The 17,712-nt window shown below is 36.8% G+C and overlaps 1 protein-coding gene across 3 annotated transcripts in view; it reads right to left on the bottom strand.

Moving 5' to 3' along the window:
- Positions 1–17,712, bottom strand: part of ODAD2 (outer dynein arm docking complex subunit 2) — a 174,133-nt gene that overhangs the window by 75,533 nt on the left and 80,888 nt on the right. For all 3 annotated transcript variants that reach the window (XM_060659076.3, XM_060659075.3, XM_060659077.2), the window contains one exon: positions 4,613–4,727. In XM_060659076.3, the coding sequence (XP_060515059.1) occupies positions 4,613–4,727 (115 nt within the window). The remainder of the gene's footprint in view (positions 1–4,612; positions 4,728–17,712) is intronic.

Genomic DNA, 17,712 nt, shown 5'->3' on the forward strand with positions numbered 1-17,712 from the left:
TTGTCACCCTCTCTTTTTTTTTTAATGTTTATTCATTTTTGAAAGACAGGGACAGAGCACAAGCAGGGGTAGGGCGGAGAGAAAGGGGGACACAGAATCGGAAGCAGGCTCCAGGCTCTGAGCTGTCAGCACAGAGCCCGACGAGGGGCTCGAACTCACGAACCGTGAGATCATGACCTGAGCCAAAGTCGGACGCTCAACCGACTGAGCCACCCAGGCGCCCCAACCCTCTCTTGATTATTACCTATCACTCCTTAGTCTTCTTCTATGACTCCTCTTCATCATTACCCTTCTTCCCTTATTCCACACCCTCTGCCTGTCCTCTACCCTTCAGACTTCAGCTACCTCTGGTATGTTGATGATTCTCACATATCCATCCATCTCTGGTCCTGAGTCTTCTCCAGATTCACATACTCAAGTGACTGCCCATCTCTATCTAGATGAAAACAAATCTGCCATCTTTTCCTCAAATCATGTTCTCATGTTTTTAAAGTTACTAGTTCTTAGTTGACAAAGTTAAAATATAAAAACAAACAAAAAACCCCTCAAACTCTCTCTTGATCTTCTCGCAGCCAACATCCAATCATACACCAATTTCTGATTCTACTTCACAATTATTTCTTATATTGACTCTTTCTGTTTGCCCACATTGGCACTGTGTTAGGTCAGATTCTAACTGCTTTCACCTGAACCACTGCAATAGCCTAATTAGTCACCCACTCATATTTTCTAATTAACCAATATGCTCACATCACTTCCTTGTTTAAAATTCTTCAAATGTTCATGTTACCTAAATGATAATGCATACAGAAGAGTGTAGTTATTGGTAAGAGTAGTGAGCCAATCGGGGCGCCTGGGTGGCTCAGTTGGTTAAGTGTCTGACTTTGGCTCAGGTCATGATCTCACAGGTTGTGAGTTTGAGCTCCACGTCGGGCTCTGTGCTGAAGGCTCAGAGCCTGGAGCCTGCTTTGGATTCTGTGTCTCCCTGTCTCTCTCTGCCTCTCCCCCACTTGTACTCTGTCTTTCTCTCTCAAAAATAAACATTAAAAAAAAAAAGAGTAGTGAACAAGCAGAGATCGTGCGTCTGTTTTCTATCAGGAGTGATAAGATGGGGGCCGAGGTGTCCTCTTCTTAAGAAAAATTCAAAGACACTCAGGTAGTAGCAGTAGAGAATGTGCAGAGGGCAGGTAAGATTCAACAGAGGTGAACAAGTAGGAACTCTTTACGGAGGCTTGGATCCAGTCTAGGCCCTGGGGCCAAGGGCTAAAAGACAAACATGTTGGGTTATGTCTGACTATGGTTCAGTTTAGGTTGCTAGCACAGGAGACCAGTCAGATATTCCGGACAGATATCCTGGACAGGGGGTGCCTGGGTGGCTCAGTTGGTTGAACATCTGACTCTTGGCTTCGAGCCTTGCATCGGGCTCCACACTGACAGTGCAGAGCCGGTTTGGGATACTCTCTCTCCCTTTCTCACTGCCTCTCCCCTGCTCTCACTTTGTCTTAAAAAAAAAAAAAATCCTAGGCAGGAATAATAAAAATGAAAATATTAAAATGTCTCTTACAGAATGTCTTTGTCTTTTTACAGCTAGCGATAGATAAATAGGCAGATTTGGAGTTAAAAATCCACAAGAATAAAGGACACAATTTACACATAATAACAGCACTATGTTAATTTTGTATCTATATACACAATGGCATCTCATCGATGAAACAAAATTAAACTGTATATTTAAATAAGATTTTATTTTTGATGATGATTGAGAATGAACCAGTATCTATAACATCCTTCTCCAGGAAAAGTAAAGACCTTTATTATGTGTTTACCTATTACTTTACACTATGTAACATGTTTTTGGAATCATCTGGTAGTTTAAATTCAGATTGTTACTGTGATTATACTGTCTGCTTTTATTTTACTTTATGTCATTTCTTTATTTTAAAGAAATTCTTTTTTTAAAAACTTTATAAAATTTGAAAGTCATATTATCAACACAAATTTATATTTAACTCAATTCCAGTGAGTTATTTGCTTATTATTGTTTCTATAACTAATGTTATTCTCCTTCTTAGAGTCTTTTGTTTTGCTGGAAAATAGTCTAAAGTTTTTTATTTTTATTTTTTCAGAGAAGGTTTATGGAGAATAAGCTTCCTGAGTCTTGACATTTCTAAAAGAAAAATGTCTTTATTCTGTTCTTACTCCACACTCACTTGAATGCTAGTTTTTATAGGATATAGAATTCCAGGATAAAAATACCTTCCTCTAAAGACAGTAGAGGATTTGTTCCATTTTCTTTTACAATTTATTGTGAACAATTTTGAGTCTAATACTGGTGTGATCCTTATTCTTATAGAATTTTTTCCTTTCCTCTAATTTCTGGAAACACCGTATTTGAATTTGTGTCTAGGTATAGATAGTTTCCTTTGTATTTTCTGCTTGGCACTAAGTACATCTTCTCAACCTGAAGACTAGAATCTTTCTTCAACTCCTCGATTTACAGATGCTTCCATTTTTTTTAATGATGATTTTTTCTACCCTTCCACTGCTCTTTCCTTTCATGTATTTTCTTGTGCTATTTTCTTTTTACTTTTACTTTACATTATTATTTAGTAGACTTAAACTTGCAGATAACTACTCAGTCATACCTAATATTCGTCTCTTCTATTAAATTTATTGTTTTCTCAAATGTTTTTAATTTCCAAAAGCCTTTGTTAATTTATAAATGTATCTTTTTTTTTAATAACAGCCTTTTTAGGTATAGTATTTATTCCCCTTGGGTCATTCGGAGGATCTAAATTTTTTGCTCATTCTGAGGATATAAATTTTTAAAATTTCATGTTATAGTCTGTTCCTTACATTATCTCTGTTTCCTCTGAAGTTAACTCTGCTTTTTAGTACTGGCTTGTCTTAAGTACCATTAGTCTTCCTTAAATATTTGGTGATCCTTAGTTGTTCATATTTATAAGTGAAGGACTGGGCTGATTAGTTCAGGTAACTGATAAGGATATCCTTCAAAGATAGGTAGTGGTATTTCTCAGTAGGCTCTTCCTTGCTCCTTAAATAGTATTTAAATTCTGCATTTTTTTTTTTAATTTTTTTTTTCAACGTTTTTTATTTATTTTTGGGACAGAGAGAGACAGAGCATGAACGGGGGAGGGACAGAGAGAGAGGGAGACACAGAATCGGAAACAGGCTCCAGGCTCCGAGCCATCAGCCCAGAGCCTGATGCGGGGCTCGAACTCACGGACCGCGAGATCGTGACCTGGCTGAAGTCGGACGCTTAACCGACTACGCCACCCAGGCGCCCCTAAATTCTGCATTTAAAATTTTTCTTTGGACCTTATAGAATAGGAATTACATTGTGTATCTACTTCTGAAACTTGGGGTTTTTTTTTGTGCAATATGTTTATGAGGTGTGCTGATATTGATGAATCCATTACTGAAATACATTCCTTTTCTACTGCTGCTCTGTATGATACAGTATGACCATAGTATCATCCTGTTGTCCATTTGCCTGTAGGTTGACACTTGAGGTGTTCTTATTTTTATGTCCTTGCTATAAAAAAAATAGTTCTATTGACCAGTTTGTAACAGGTCTCCTTCTATTATTAGTACACACCACAATTCACTTTTTACAAAAGATTATTGCTAGTCACAAATATTTAGGATGATATTCAGAGTCATGTTAGATTTATTACAGGAATAAAATCCTTTAGATAAAAATATTCAACAGAGAAAAACATCTCTAGCAACCAGGAACTGAAAAGGCAATCTCCAAATCTATAGAAAAAAATTTAAGATAATAGAAATAGGCTGAAAAGGGATCTTTAAAGAAAATAATAAAATTTACAAATGAAGAGCTAAAAGACTTCAGAAACTTTCAGTCTTTTTTGTTTTTTTTGTCTTGTAAAAATTTTATTTTTCGGCTTTATATACCAGTATTTACTGACAGCTAAGAAAAGTGGAATTCATGAAATTATTTGACTTTTTCAAGGTAACAAAGAACTTAGTGATCTTTCACTGTCATATTTCAGGCTATATAAATAAGATAGAAGCAATTTTATGCTTCTTAAAGTAGCAGGTAAACACAGGCAATTTTCTTATCACCCAAGAGATAAGAACAGTCAACTTTTCTTCCCCTTGATTTTACCTGGGGTACCTTTTTCTTTTTCTTTTTTAACGTTTATTTATTTTTGAGAGAGAGACAGAGTGGGGGAGGAGCAGAGAGAGAGGGAGACACAGAATCTGAGGCAGCTCCAAGCTCTGAGTGGTCAGCACAGCGCCTGATGCGGGGCTTGAACCCACAAGCTGTGAGATCATGACCTGAGCTGAAGTTGGACACTTACCTGAGCCACCCAAGTGCCCCTGGGGTACCTGTTTCAATTGCACCAGCCAGGCAGAAGTTGGTAAGCACTGCCACCTAAGCCTAGTTTGATTTGGCATTTAAAAACCAACCAGGAAAAGGCATTGCTCATATGGCACAAACATTCAGCACTTTTCTACCAGATAAGTTGGACCAAAATTAAGTTGAAAGTAACTAGTGACCTGTGATGACATTATTCAATACAGTATTAGATATTTTAGAATGGGCTGATTTGCAGTCTGTTCTTACCTTAGTGTTTTGGATGCAGGGACAGAGGGCCCATGCTGCACTGGCCTTCACTTCCGGGTGAGGATTCTTCAGGAGGGACCACAACAAACGAACTCCATCTAAGCGATCAATTATCCTATTTGTGAAGCCAAAAACAGAAGCATAAATTTTAATTAATATCTGAAAATGAAAACTTAAATGGCCTTTCTATCCACACAACTCTACTTTTCTCCTTTTAACATTTTGCTTAGATTTTTTTCCCCAAAAGTTTAACAATAGCAGGAATATAACATGCTGCTGAACTGTCAGTGTGGATTTCGGTTTTAAATTCATGACACAGAAAGCAAGCTCCGTGATAATTATGATTCACATAAACTCAAAATCAAGCCATGTAATTTTTTAATTAGCAGTACACAGACTGTTACCTAAATGTCAAAATACTGGTTTCTTTCATATAGTAACATCTATATACTTTCCAAAACAAATATTTATGCCTCAAAACTGTGAAGTTACCTTTTTTATTTGGTCTATGTTTAATTGACTTACCTTACCGTATGACATATTTTAAACTCCTCCAGTCCTAATCTAGCATTAGGAATTAAAATCATTACACCACAGTGCACCCTTTGTTAGGCACGGATAACACGTAACTTGTTTTCCATGTGGTTCCTTCCCAGCAAGACTAACATTGCAGACTGTGTTATAATTACTTAAACACACTGTAATCAAAATATCTTCATGACTAGCTGAAAAATGAATTATCATCAGAGTCATCTCTACACCATCTGTCTTCTGTTTATATATCAATCAGTCCAGGGAGCATAACCTTGCATTAAGGTCCATTGAGTACTTGCAGTTGAGAAGGTGGCCAAACAAAACTTAATATCCTCGACAAACATGGCTTTGTTCGGAAAGATATGTTAAACTCAACGCAGATGAAAAAAGATAAAAAACATCAAAACTCCTTTGATTTTTAATCTCAAGTTGAGTTAAACACATGTAGTATTTAGCCCCAGACAGAATAAATACTACCAGCTTAGAATGCCATTCAAATTCTTTTTTGAAAGTTGACATAAAGACGACTACATTTCTTGATTATCTGAGATGAGTTTGCCAGGGGGAAAAATGTATCACTCCAAAGGGTCCAAGTATGAGATCAGTTTTGCATAACCTTATAAAATAATTGTTAATGCAAGTAGCTTATAGTAAGACATAAATTGTCTCCTTAGAGAATGACTTGTAGTAAGAAAAATGCACATTGAGAAAGTATTTTAACACAAAGTTTAACTTCAGCTTTCTAAACCTAAAGCTTTCTGTCAATAGCTGTCAGTTTTCTGCTGACGGAAAAAGTTTGATTTCTCAACTGGTGGAAAATGTAAAGAGACTGAGCACTTCACAATGAAAGATTTACTTTACAAAGTTAAACAATCTTACTGCTTTACATATACCACTGAAAGCATAATTGTTGCTGATCCTTGGGTCTCTGTATTTATTCACATGCAATTTCTCAATGAACGATAGGTCTGTCCTGCCCTCTTGTAAATGTAGCAGTAAAACTTGCATTAGTAATATTTAACTGTACAGTGCTGGACATAACTTGACATAGAGCAGAAGTCATTTGCATGACACACTTTTCCAGGTTTTTTTTTAATGTTTATTTATTTTTGAGAGAGAGCTCATGGAGCAGGGGACGGGCAGAGAGGGAGGGAGACAGAGGGTCCGAAGCAGGCTCTGTACTGACAGTGACAGCAGAGAGCCTGATGTGCGGCTTGAACTCACTAACTGTGAGATCATGACCTGAGTCGAAGTCGGATGCCCAGCTGACTGAGCACCCCATGCATCCCCAGGTTTTCTTAAAGGAGGGATTCAGTGTGGGGCCCCCAGGAAATTTCACAATTAACTATTAAAATTCACTATTAATTGTAAAGCTAGATCTATTGTCCCTAACCATTACCTGAAGCCTTAGGCAACTCAGTGGCTGCATAGTTGTAAGGGCTGAGGATTGTGACGCCATTAACTGATGCCTTAAAAGACTCAGCACAGCACAGAATAATAACCTTAGATGAGGAAAACATGATTGAATCACATTTGTAAATATAGGAGCTAACAAAGTCAGGGGGTAGCAAACTTCAGGGTTTAACTTTGTCCTTTCCATTTTCCTTATTCTCTGTTTCAAGTTATTTACTGATGACTTTTACTTCACGATAACCCAAGTATCTGCCCCTTACGTCCCTGCTCCTCCTGCCAACACCCTAATTCTGGTCTTTACCACCTCACATCAGGATGGCTATTGTAGTTGCACCCTTGATTTGGGGGCTTCAATTTCTCTCAGGTCCATCCAGCCTATAAATTCCTGTGACATTAATCTTCCTAAGGGAGCTTCTGGAGCTTCTGTAATAGCTCCTGGAGAGCAGGGCCCCAGGGATATTCATTCTGTCCATCACACCACCTAGCATATTCAATAAATGTGTGCACTCCCAGGAGAAACTTTGCAGTGGTTTCCTATTGCCCGTTATGGTAGCAAAATCTTGATTCCTCACCAAAACCAATAAGATACCTAGGAATAAACCTAACTAAAGAGGTGAAAGGCCTATACTCTGAAAACTGTAGAACACTTATGAAAGAAACTGAAGAGGACACAAAAAAATGAACAAGCATTCCATGTTCATGGACTGGAAGAACATAGTCAAAATGTGCATACTACCCAAAGCAATCTACACATTTAATGCAATCCCTATCAAAATACCACCAGCATCTTTCACAGAGCTAGAACAAACAATCCTAAAATTTGTATAGAACCACGTAAGACCCTGAATTGCCAAAGCAGTCCTGAAAAAGAAAAACAAAACTGGAGGCATCAGGATTCCAGACTTCAAGCTATATTACAAAGCTATACTCATCAGACAGTATGGTACTGGAACAAAAACAGACACATAGATCAATAGAACAGAATAGAGAACCCAGAAATGGACCCACAACTATGTGGTCAACTAATCTTTTTTTTTTTTTAATTTTTTTTAACGTTTATGTATTTTTGAGACAGAGAGAGACAGAGCATGAATGCGGGAGGGTCAGAGAGAGAGGGAGACACAGAATCTGAAACAGGCTCCAGGCTCTGAGCGGTCAGCACAGACCCCGATGTGGGGCTCAAACTCACGGACCACAAGATCATGACCTGAGCTGAAGTCGGGACGTTTAACCGACTGAGCCACCCAGGCACCCCTGTGGTCAACTAATCTTGACAAAGCAGGAAAGAATATCCAATGCAAAAAAGACAGTCTCTTCAACAAATGGTGCTAGGAAAACTAGATGGAGACATGGAGAAGACTGAAACTGGACCACTCTTATATCATATACAAAAAAAATTCAAAATGGATGAAAGACCTAAATGTGATACAGGAAACCATAAAAATCCTAGAGGAGAATGCAGGCAGCAATATCTTTGACCTTGGCCACAGTAATTCTTACTAGACATGTGACCAAAGGCAAGGGAAACAAAAGCAAACATGAACTATTGGGACCTCAAGATAAAAAGCTTCTGCACAGCAAAGTAAACAATCAACAAAAGTAAAAGGTAGCCTACCAAGGGAAAATATATTTGCAAGGTGACATATGTGATGAAGGGTTGGTATCCAAACTCTCTAAAGAACTGATCAAACTCAACACCCAAAAAGCAAATAGCCCAGTTAAGAAATAGGCTGAAGACATGAACAGACACTTTTGCAGATAAGATATCCAGATGGCCAAAAGACACATGAAAAGATGCTCAACATCACTCATTACCAGGAAAAAAACCAAATCAAAACCATGATGGGATACCACCTGTTAGGATAGCTAAAATTAACAACACAAGAAACAACATTTGTTGGCAAGGATGTAGAGAAAGGGGAATCCTCTTGCACTGCTGGTGGGAATGCAAACTGGTACAGCCACTCTGGAGAAGAGTATGGAGGTTCCTCAAGAAACTAAAAATAGAACTGCCCTATGATCCAGAAATTGCACTACTAGGTATTTAACCAAAGAATACAGAAATATAGATTTGAAGGGGTACATGCACCCCAATGTTTATAGCAGCATTATCTACAATAGCCAAACTATGGAGAGAGCCCAAATGTTCATCAACTGATGAAAGGATAAAGAAGATGTGCCCCTGCCCCCACACACTGGAATATTACTCAGCCATCAAAAAGAATATCTTACTATTTGCAATGACGTGGATGGAGCTAAAATGTATTATGCTAAGCGAAGTAAGTAAATCAGAGAAAGACAAATACCCTATGATTTCACTGATATTTGGAATTTAAGAAATAAAACAGATGAACATATGGGGGGAAGGGGAGAGGAGAGAGGGAAACAAACCACAAGAAACTTTTAATGATAGAGAAAAAACAGGGTTGATGAGGGGAGGTGGGTGGCAGATGGGCTAAATGGGTGATGGGTACTAAGGAGGGCACTTATTGTGATGAGCACTGAGTGTTGTATATAAGTAATGAATCACTGAATTCTATCCCTGAAACCAGTGTTGCACTGTATGTTAACTAAATAAAATTTAAATTAAAAAAAACCCTGACTCCTGAACTCAGTCTCTAACATTTCCAATGAGCTGATTTATTCCTCCCAATTCCCTATATTCAGGCATTTGCTCACAAACTCTTGGGCCATCTACTAAACACTAAGTGCTCAGCATACAGAAATAACAGATACAGTTAATTCTCATTACACGGGGTATTTATGTTCTATAAAGTCACTAAAAACAGGAGATTAGTAAATACTGAACCACTGGTCTTGGGGGAAACACAAAATTTTCTTCCTGACAGCGTTTGGTCAGAACATATTTATCAACAGATCAATCTATAACCATGTTTTATGTGTGTGTCTATGTAAAGCACCTTATTTAATATATACTGTTGATTCATTAACACTGGACCAACCTATGGCCAGCAGCACTGCAGTTCATCCTGAGCAATTCCTACCTAACACATATTTTGTCTGTAAGGCACATCACAACCTTCTTGCACTTGGGAACATCAGACTGGATAGCTCTTCAGCACTCTGCTTAGGGGCCATTTGAAACAGCAAAATAACCGACTCAAAACACAGAAGTGTGAAAATGTGGCACTATACAGGCTGTAAAAAAGGACACTTGTTTATAGTATGAGAGCTGAAACAAGAAGGCAGAGCCTGGCTTTGTTCAGCATCAGCTGGACAGCTGCATGAGGTGACTCAGATTTTTCCCTGCTCTGCACATGCGAAAGGGCTGTTAAGTATTGCTTTGGGCGTTACAAATAAATTTCAGCAGGGATATGAACTCACAAATAGAGCATCTGCAAATTTTGAGGATTGTAACTGTCCTTCAGGAAAGTACGGTCTAATGAGAGAGATAAAGAAACCATTATAATCAATTATAATAAATGCTACAATACATGTGTGCATGGGGTTCCATATGAACACAAAGGGGAGACAATAGTTTACTCACAGGCTACAGAAATGTTCTCAGCTATAAGCCTTTCCCTATGCCATCCCCATCTTTTGCTGTAATAACCCATCTTCTAAGGTCTATAACAAAACCTCTCCCACAAATGCTCTGGCTTCTCCCTCCTTAAGCCTCTTTTGAGTTTTGCTCTCCCCCTTTCTGGTATTCATGACACAGTGCTTTGCCTTGTAGTGATGTGTCTATACTTCCCTCCCCATTATTATAATTATTGTGTAATTTCCTTGGCAGCAGGAATCATGCACTATGCTTCAGGCATACTTACCACAGCCAGTGAAATATTGGTCAAATGGACCTGAAACAAGACAGTCTATGTGCAACGAATCAAAAATCTCTCCCAACACAAATACATTCATTTTAACCTCATTCTTGCAAAGTACCTGTCCAAGTTCTAAATCTAACCTCTAGAGTAAGTTTTCATTTAAAATTGACTTCAGTTGAAAGTACATTTTCATAGAATTTCTTTATAACTTTATTGTTTTTTTGCATATACAATGGTGGTCTTATAGGTAGTATTAATTTACACCACTGTCCATTGCAATGGTTCTATATCCTTCTGTATAGTTTTTAAATCTCATTAGCATCTTGCTCTGATTCATTTCTAGTAGTATGTAAACTCTTCCCATTTTTGTTATCAATTGAATTTTACACTAATTCTTTGACATTATAAACACAAAACTGACTTGTGTTTTCAAAATCTTCAACTTCACGGGGTGCCTGGCTGGCTCAGTTGGGAGAGCACCCAGCTCTTGATCTCAGGGTCTTGAGTTCAAGCCCCATGTTGGGTATAGAGCTCACTTAAGTAAATAAATAACTATCTGTAAAAAAAATAATAATGACTTAAAAAAAAAACCAAAATCTTCAACTTCATCATAGATGTCAAACTGTGTGGCTGGCAGAAAAACAGTTCTAGAAAGATGAAAGATGAATACATATTCATATTCTGGCTATTAAATCCAAACAAGCCAAAAATGATGTAGCTGCTTGTTACGTTTCTTAATTTTGCTGTTGTTGTTGCTGTTATCATAACATTTGCTGAGACTGTTAAGAAGTCCGGCTGGCTTGCCCGCCCATTGAGGACACATATATGAACAAAAGTGAAGAGTCTGTTCCCACATGGTAGGCAATGCCAAGGTTGTAGAGTTTCTTTCTGACAATGCCAATGAAACTAGTTTGAAACCACAATTTTTCATGATTTCTAAAAATTTCACAATTTTCACTGAAAATTACACTGATAAATACTAATACATGACAAGGACTTCTACTAAATGTGGTTAGCCTAAGGAGAACATGATATTCTTATACCACATGAAAGGATGCAACTGAAATCCATAGGTTTTGAAACCAACTTGGCAATAATAAAAATGGAAACATGTAAAGGATGTCAGAATTAAATAACCCTGTGAAAAGCTGTAATTAAAAAAGAACTGTACTCTTTTATACAGATTCTCAGAGTTTTTATATCTCTATTATTTGAAAAATTCTATGTGAGATCAAATTTGAAGAAAAGTAGTGAATGTGACAGCCCCAGGAAAGGGTATGTCCCAGAATTTCTTTGCCCTGGTAATACAGGATGATAGTCTACCCTTTTATAGTTGTGTAAACAATATGATCAGAAAAGTTCTAGAAACATCTTCTTAGAAAAAAAATAATTCTTACAGTAAATATTAAGAGAGTGCCTGCAGGTGCCTGGCAATTTTTGAGGCATGGGGGAATTTTCCACCTTGAAAGCCAACAAATCCCTGCTCTATGGAGCTAATATTCTTTTGGGAAAACACATACAATAGAAAAGAAATAATCTGCATATTGTGTGAAATGTTGAAAAGTGACTGGAGAAAAACGAAACAGACAGGTGTGGTGGGATGGAAGTGGAGGGTGCAAGGAGAGTGTCCATGTGGTAGTGACATGTGGCAGCAACCCTGCGGTGGTGAGGGAAGCTGGGATGGGGCTATGGGAAGGGTATTCTGGTACCTGGTGCAGTCCCTGGCTTGGAGAACTAGTCATTTTCAGTAAACATTAAATGAATGTTACTCAGTCATCATTACATTAATCAGATATTAGTGTTGGATCCTAGAGAACATCTACTTCAACACTTGTACTACACAATGAGAAAACAGAAGTAGAGTGCCTAACCAACTCAGTAAATGTTGGTTGTATAAGCAAATAAGACATAATTTATCTTTTCTTTCTTGTCTGTAAAAAAATCCACATGATCTAGATGACTTCATTAAAAACAGCTGAGGAGGGGCGCCTGGGTGGCTCAGTTGGTTAAGTGTCCGACTTCGGCTCAGGTCATGATCTCATGGTCTGTGAGTTCGAGCCCCGCGTCGGGCTCTGTGCTGACTGCTCAGAGCCTGGAGACTGTTTCGGATTCTGTGTCTCCCTCTCTCTGAACCTCCCCCGTTCATGCTCTGTCTCTCTCTGTCTCAAAAATAAATAAACGTTAAAAAAAAAATTTAAAAACAGCTGCGGTATGGTTTGCTCAAAAGAGCAAAATGGACCAATGCAAATGTTAGTATTTATGGTCACCACAATGACAAGACACCTATTCCCCTCACTACCCCTTCTGTTTTATAATCCACCTTTTAAACTCAGTATATGTAATGGAACCTCTAAGTCAATGAATATGGATTTATATTAATCATTATTAATGACTAGATAGTATTGCTGTATTGATGCACCATAATATATTTAATTGTCCTTTACTAATTGAAGTTAGGTTCTTTCTGGCTTTGCATAATAATGGAATAGAAGTAACATTGCAAAGGCCATCCCTGCATCCTTTTGCAATGCACTGCTTATCAGCTAAGGACAAAAATACTGAGAAATGGAACTGCTCAGTAAAGATTCTATATATTTTAATTTTTTTTTAAATTTTTTTTTTAACGTTTATTCATTTTTGAGACAGAGAGAGAGACAGAGCATGAATGGGGGAAGGTCAGAGAGAGAGGGGGAGACACAGAATCTGAAACAGGCTCCAGCCTCTGAGCTGTCAGCACAGAGCCCGACGCGGGGCTCGAACTCACGGACCGCGAGATCATGACCTGAGCCGAAGACGGATGCCCAACCGACTGAGCCACCCAGGCGCCCCTATATATTTTAATTTTTAATACATAAAAGACTGTTCTCCATAAAAGTTATGTCAATTTGATTCCACATCTACAGATCATAAGAATACCGGTCACCAGCATTAGCTACTACCTTGATTTTGCCATTAACTGCAAAATATCAAACATACTTAGAGTTTTAATGGTAAAATAAATACCAATAACACAACTTTCAAAACCTAAAATGTTTGTGTCATCTATCAATATAAATGTGTGTTCATTTTTATAAACCATTTGCAAACAAGAGATATCACATCAATTCACAACTAAAATTTTCAAATTTTCATCTTTTAAAACAAAGTGCAATCTTTTACACTATCATTGTACCACTGTTGCATTTGAGAAAATTAAAATTAGTTCCCTAATAATAACCAAATATCCAGTTCAGATTCAAATATTTCTAAATGCTCTGAAAACCTCCTTTAGAGCTTTATAAACAAAACCTAGTTTCAAACAAGGATCATGCACTGTATTTCTGATATGTCTAAAAGTCTCTTTTATTCTAGAACACCTTTATGGCACTGACTCTTTAAAGAGATCAAGTCTCACAATGTGTTTGTCTTCCTCAAGGTGTTATTAAATTTCTCCTCTCTTCTCTGTGTTTTCTACGAACAGGAAACTAGAACTAAAATCTGAGTTTGATTCAAATGACATATTTTTGGCAGAATCCATCATGGGTGATACCATGCACCTCACACTGCACAACACACTGAGAGGCTCATAATGCCAGGTGTTCCACGCTTAGTGATGCCAAGTTTGGTCGTTTAACTACATTTATAACCACTATATATCTTCATTATAAAGACATATGTTTCCATTTTCATTAAGTAACAATCTGTGTGGTGACACTTTGTCACTCTGAGAAGGTCCTGTCCCAAGAACATTTTCACTACCTTAAAGTTTCAGCATCCATTAATTATCCTTGCCAAACAGAACTATTTTATTGGGAGTTACAGTGATTTTTTAAAAATTCTGTCTACTCTATTTATTAACTGACATTCTTTTACAAAGAAGAGCTTCCTCTCATCAACCGGGGACTTAGTTACCCTACAGAAAGGCAGAATAAATGTTTAATCCTTTCCCTTTAATTACTAATTTGTTGAATAAGGAGTTACTGTAATGGTAATTTCCAGTGGAAGCAAAGGAGATTTTTCTTCTCTCTCTCTCTCTTTGCACTCTTCCTCAGGATTTAAAATCCTATGTAATTAAATCTATCAAATATTTCTTTTATGATTTTGACCTTTAACTTATGCTTAGAATAGCCATCCACACTACAAGATAATAAAACTGAATGTTTCTTCTGTTCTCTTATAACTTACTTTGTTTATACTTAAATCTGTTAATCATCTGAATTTTCTATAAGAAGGAAGTAGGGATCCAGTGTTTTTTTTTTTTATGGTCACTCTATGATAATAACCTAAATTAATTAAAAATGAAAAATAATTAAAAAGATTTTAAGTATAGTGGTTCAGTCTCCAAAGCAAGGGAAACAAAAGCAAAAATGAACTATTGGGACTACATTAAACCAAAAAACTTTCATACAGCAAAGGAAACCATCAACAACACAAAAAGACAACCTACTAAATGAGAGAAAGTACATCTGATAAAGGGTTAATATCCAAATATTCAAAGAAATACAACTCAATACCCAACAAAGCCCCACAAATAATCTGATTAAAAATAGGTACAGTACCTGAATAGGCATTTTTCCAAAGAAGACATTCAGATGGCCAAGAGACACAAGTAAAGATACTCAACATCATTAATCATCAGGGGAAAATGCCAGTCAAAACCACAATGATCCATCACCTCATATCAGTCATAATACCTTAAATTTTGATATGTAGTTATATTGATATATAGTGATATAGATATAAATATATATTTAGTGTATCTATTGTATTCCGTTAATCTCTCCATACCTGCACAATTACTTGTTTGTTTTTAATAGTATGGGTGTGAGCGCTAGTGACTGAACAATAACCTACCAAATGCACATCCTTTAATTGCATGAAATAATTTGTCATTTCCTAATTAAGGGTCATTTATATAATTTGGCTAAGATTATGTACTTTTCAAAAATGTTTATAATTGGGTTCAGAAGAAAGAAAATTCTGCAGCCAGAGACACAAAACTATTAAAAAACAAAACAAAAAAACAAACAGAAATGCTAGACTTGAAAACTGCAGCACAAGAATGAAGTGTTTATTAGTTGGGCTTAATAGCAAACTGGAAATAGCAGAGAAATGAGTCTGTGAACTTAAATAAAATAAAAGGAGAAATGAGAAAAAATGAAAATGAAGGAGAAAATATGAAAAAAAAAAACAGAGTCCAATGTCTGTGGAGTATTATTACATGAAATATGTGTGCAATTGGAGTTTCAGGAAAAGGAGAGAAAGGAGAGAATAAGACCAAGAATACTTGTGAAGACAATGACTGAGGTCTTTCTAAAATCTATGGAAGACATTAATCCACAACTCTGAGAAGCTCAGTGAAACCTAAACAGAATAAATACAAAGAAAACCACCCTGAAGCATATCGTAATCAAACAGCTGAAATCCGAAGATAAGGAGACGATTTTAAAACCAGCTACAGAAAAAAGATACATCAGGTATAGGGAAATATAATAAAAACAAAAGCTGACCTTTCACAGGAAACAATAAAAGCAAAAAGACAAAAGAATGGCATTTATAATGTACTAGAAGAAAAACAGCTATTTTTCCAAACCAAGTAAAACTATCCTTCAAGAGGAATGGTAAAGCCCCTTCCCTCTGCCTCCTGAATAACTCAGCCCCAAAATCATTATGTGGGGCGGAACCACGTAGGCACCCTCGGTAGAAGGTAAAAGTGCTTTAGTGGCCCCGCATGGGATGTTAGAGCCCAAGAAGATGAAGAGGGAATCTCTAAGTGTAGTGTAAATCAGGCATGGGGCATCCAATCCTAACATGATCAGAACATTCTCTAGGGGTACAACTCAATGTGGGAAGACAGACTCTAGCAGAAGGATAGCCCCCCTGAGAATCAGCCTGTTGTGTAATGATAAATAACCCTGAACAGGGTGAGGAGGGTAACAACACAGTAGAGCAGCCTGCCATGGGAAATCAGAGACTGACAGAGGGTGAGCAGTGAAGACATACAAGAGGAAGGTGGCCCAGCATGGGGGACCGGAGCCTGAATAGCATAAAGAGAGCACACAGGAGCCTGGGCAGTTCAGCATGTTGAATCAGAACTAAAGCAGGGTGAGCACGGCATCTGCAAAGGGGATGTGATAGGGGTGAACATGGTTATATACAGGGAGCTGGGTCTAATAAGTACAGATGTGAATCAGTTTCTTACTACTAATGGAGGAAACTACCAAGATATAGAGAAAACTAGAAATAAACAAATCTACAACCGTGGTGAACTGTTTTAACACCCCTTTCTCAGGAGCTGATAGTATAGGAAAAAATGTATAAAGATTTAGAAGACTGAAAAACACACTTAACCAATCTGACCTCATCATCTTAAAAACCCGACACACAACAACTACAGAATACACATTTTTCCCCTGCTCAAATAAAATATTTACAAAAACGGACCACATGTCCAGGTTATAAAGCTGAATATGAAAAAGTTAAAATCTCAGAGAATATAGTCTCTGACAGTTTTAAACTAGAAATCAATACCAAATTAATAGAAATTAAGCAACACTTGTAAATAACCCCTGGGCCAAAGAGAGAAATCATAAAGAAATTAATGAAATATTGTGAGCTGAATAAAAAGAAAACAGAATATTTATGAGATGAGCTGAAATAGTAGTTAGAGGAAAATATATAGCTTTAAATACTAATATTGGCAAAAGAATTGACCTATAATATCACAACGTTTACTTCAAGGGAACAGAAAAAGCAGCAAAAACTTAAACCTGAGATAAGAAAATAAATTAAAAAAATAAAAAGAAGATGAATAATACTGATAAACCACTAGAGCAAGGGTTGATAACTTTTTATATAAAGAGACAGTGAATATTTTAGGCTTTGTAGGCAACATATGATCTCTGTTTCATATTCTTTGTTTTGTTTTTGTTTTATAAATATTTAAAAATGTAAAAACCACTTTTAGTTCACATGTTATTAAAAGATGGACCATGAGCTGCTTCAGACTGATCAAAAAAGAGACACATGGAGAGAGAGAACACAAATTACTATAATTACAGAAACTACAAGTGATAAAATGATAAAAATAATACAAGGACATTTATAAATAACTTTGTGCCAATTAACTAAACTTAAATGAAAACAAATATATTCATTGAGAAACACAAATTACCAAAACTGACCCAAGAAGACATGGAAAACCTAAGTAGTACCATATTTATTAAAGACATATAATTTATCTTTAATACTCAAAACAAATAAATCACCATCAACAAAAATCCTTTCCCCAAAGAACTCCAAGTCCAGATGGTTTTGCTGGTGACCTCTACCAAACATTTAAGACAGAAATAATCCTACACAAACTCTATTAGAAAATAGAGATGAAAG

This window comes from Panthera onca, chromosome B4, assembly GCF_046562875.1.
Source record: "Panthera onca isolate mPanOnc1 chromosome B4, mPanOnc1 haplotype 2, whole genome shotgun sequence".
NCBI classification, from domain to species: domain Eukaryota; kingdom Metazoa; phylum Chordata; class Mammalia; order Carnivora; family Felidae; genus Panthera; species Panthera onca.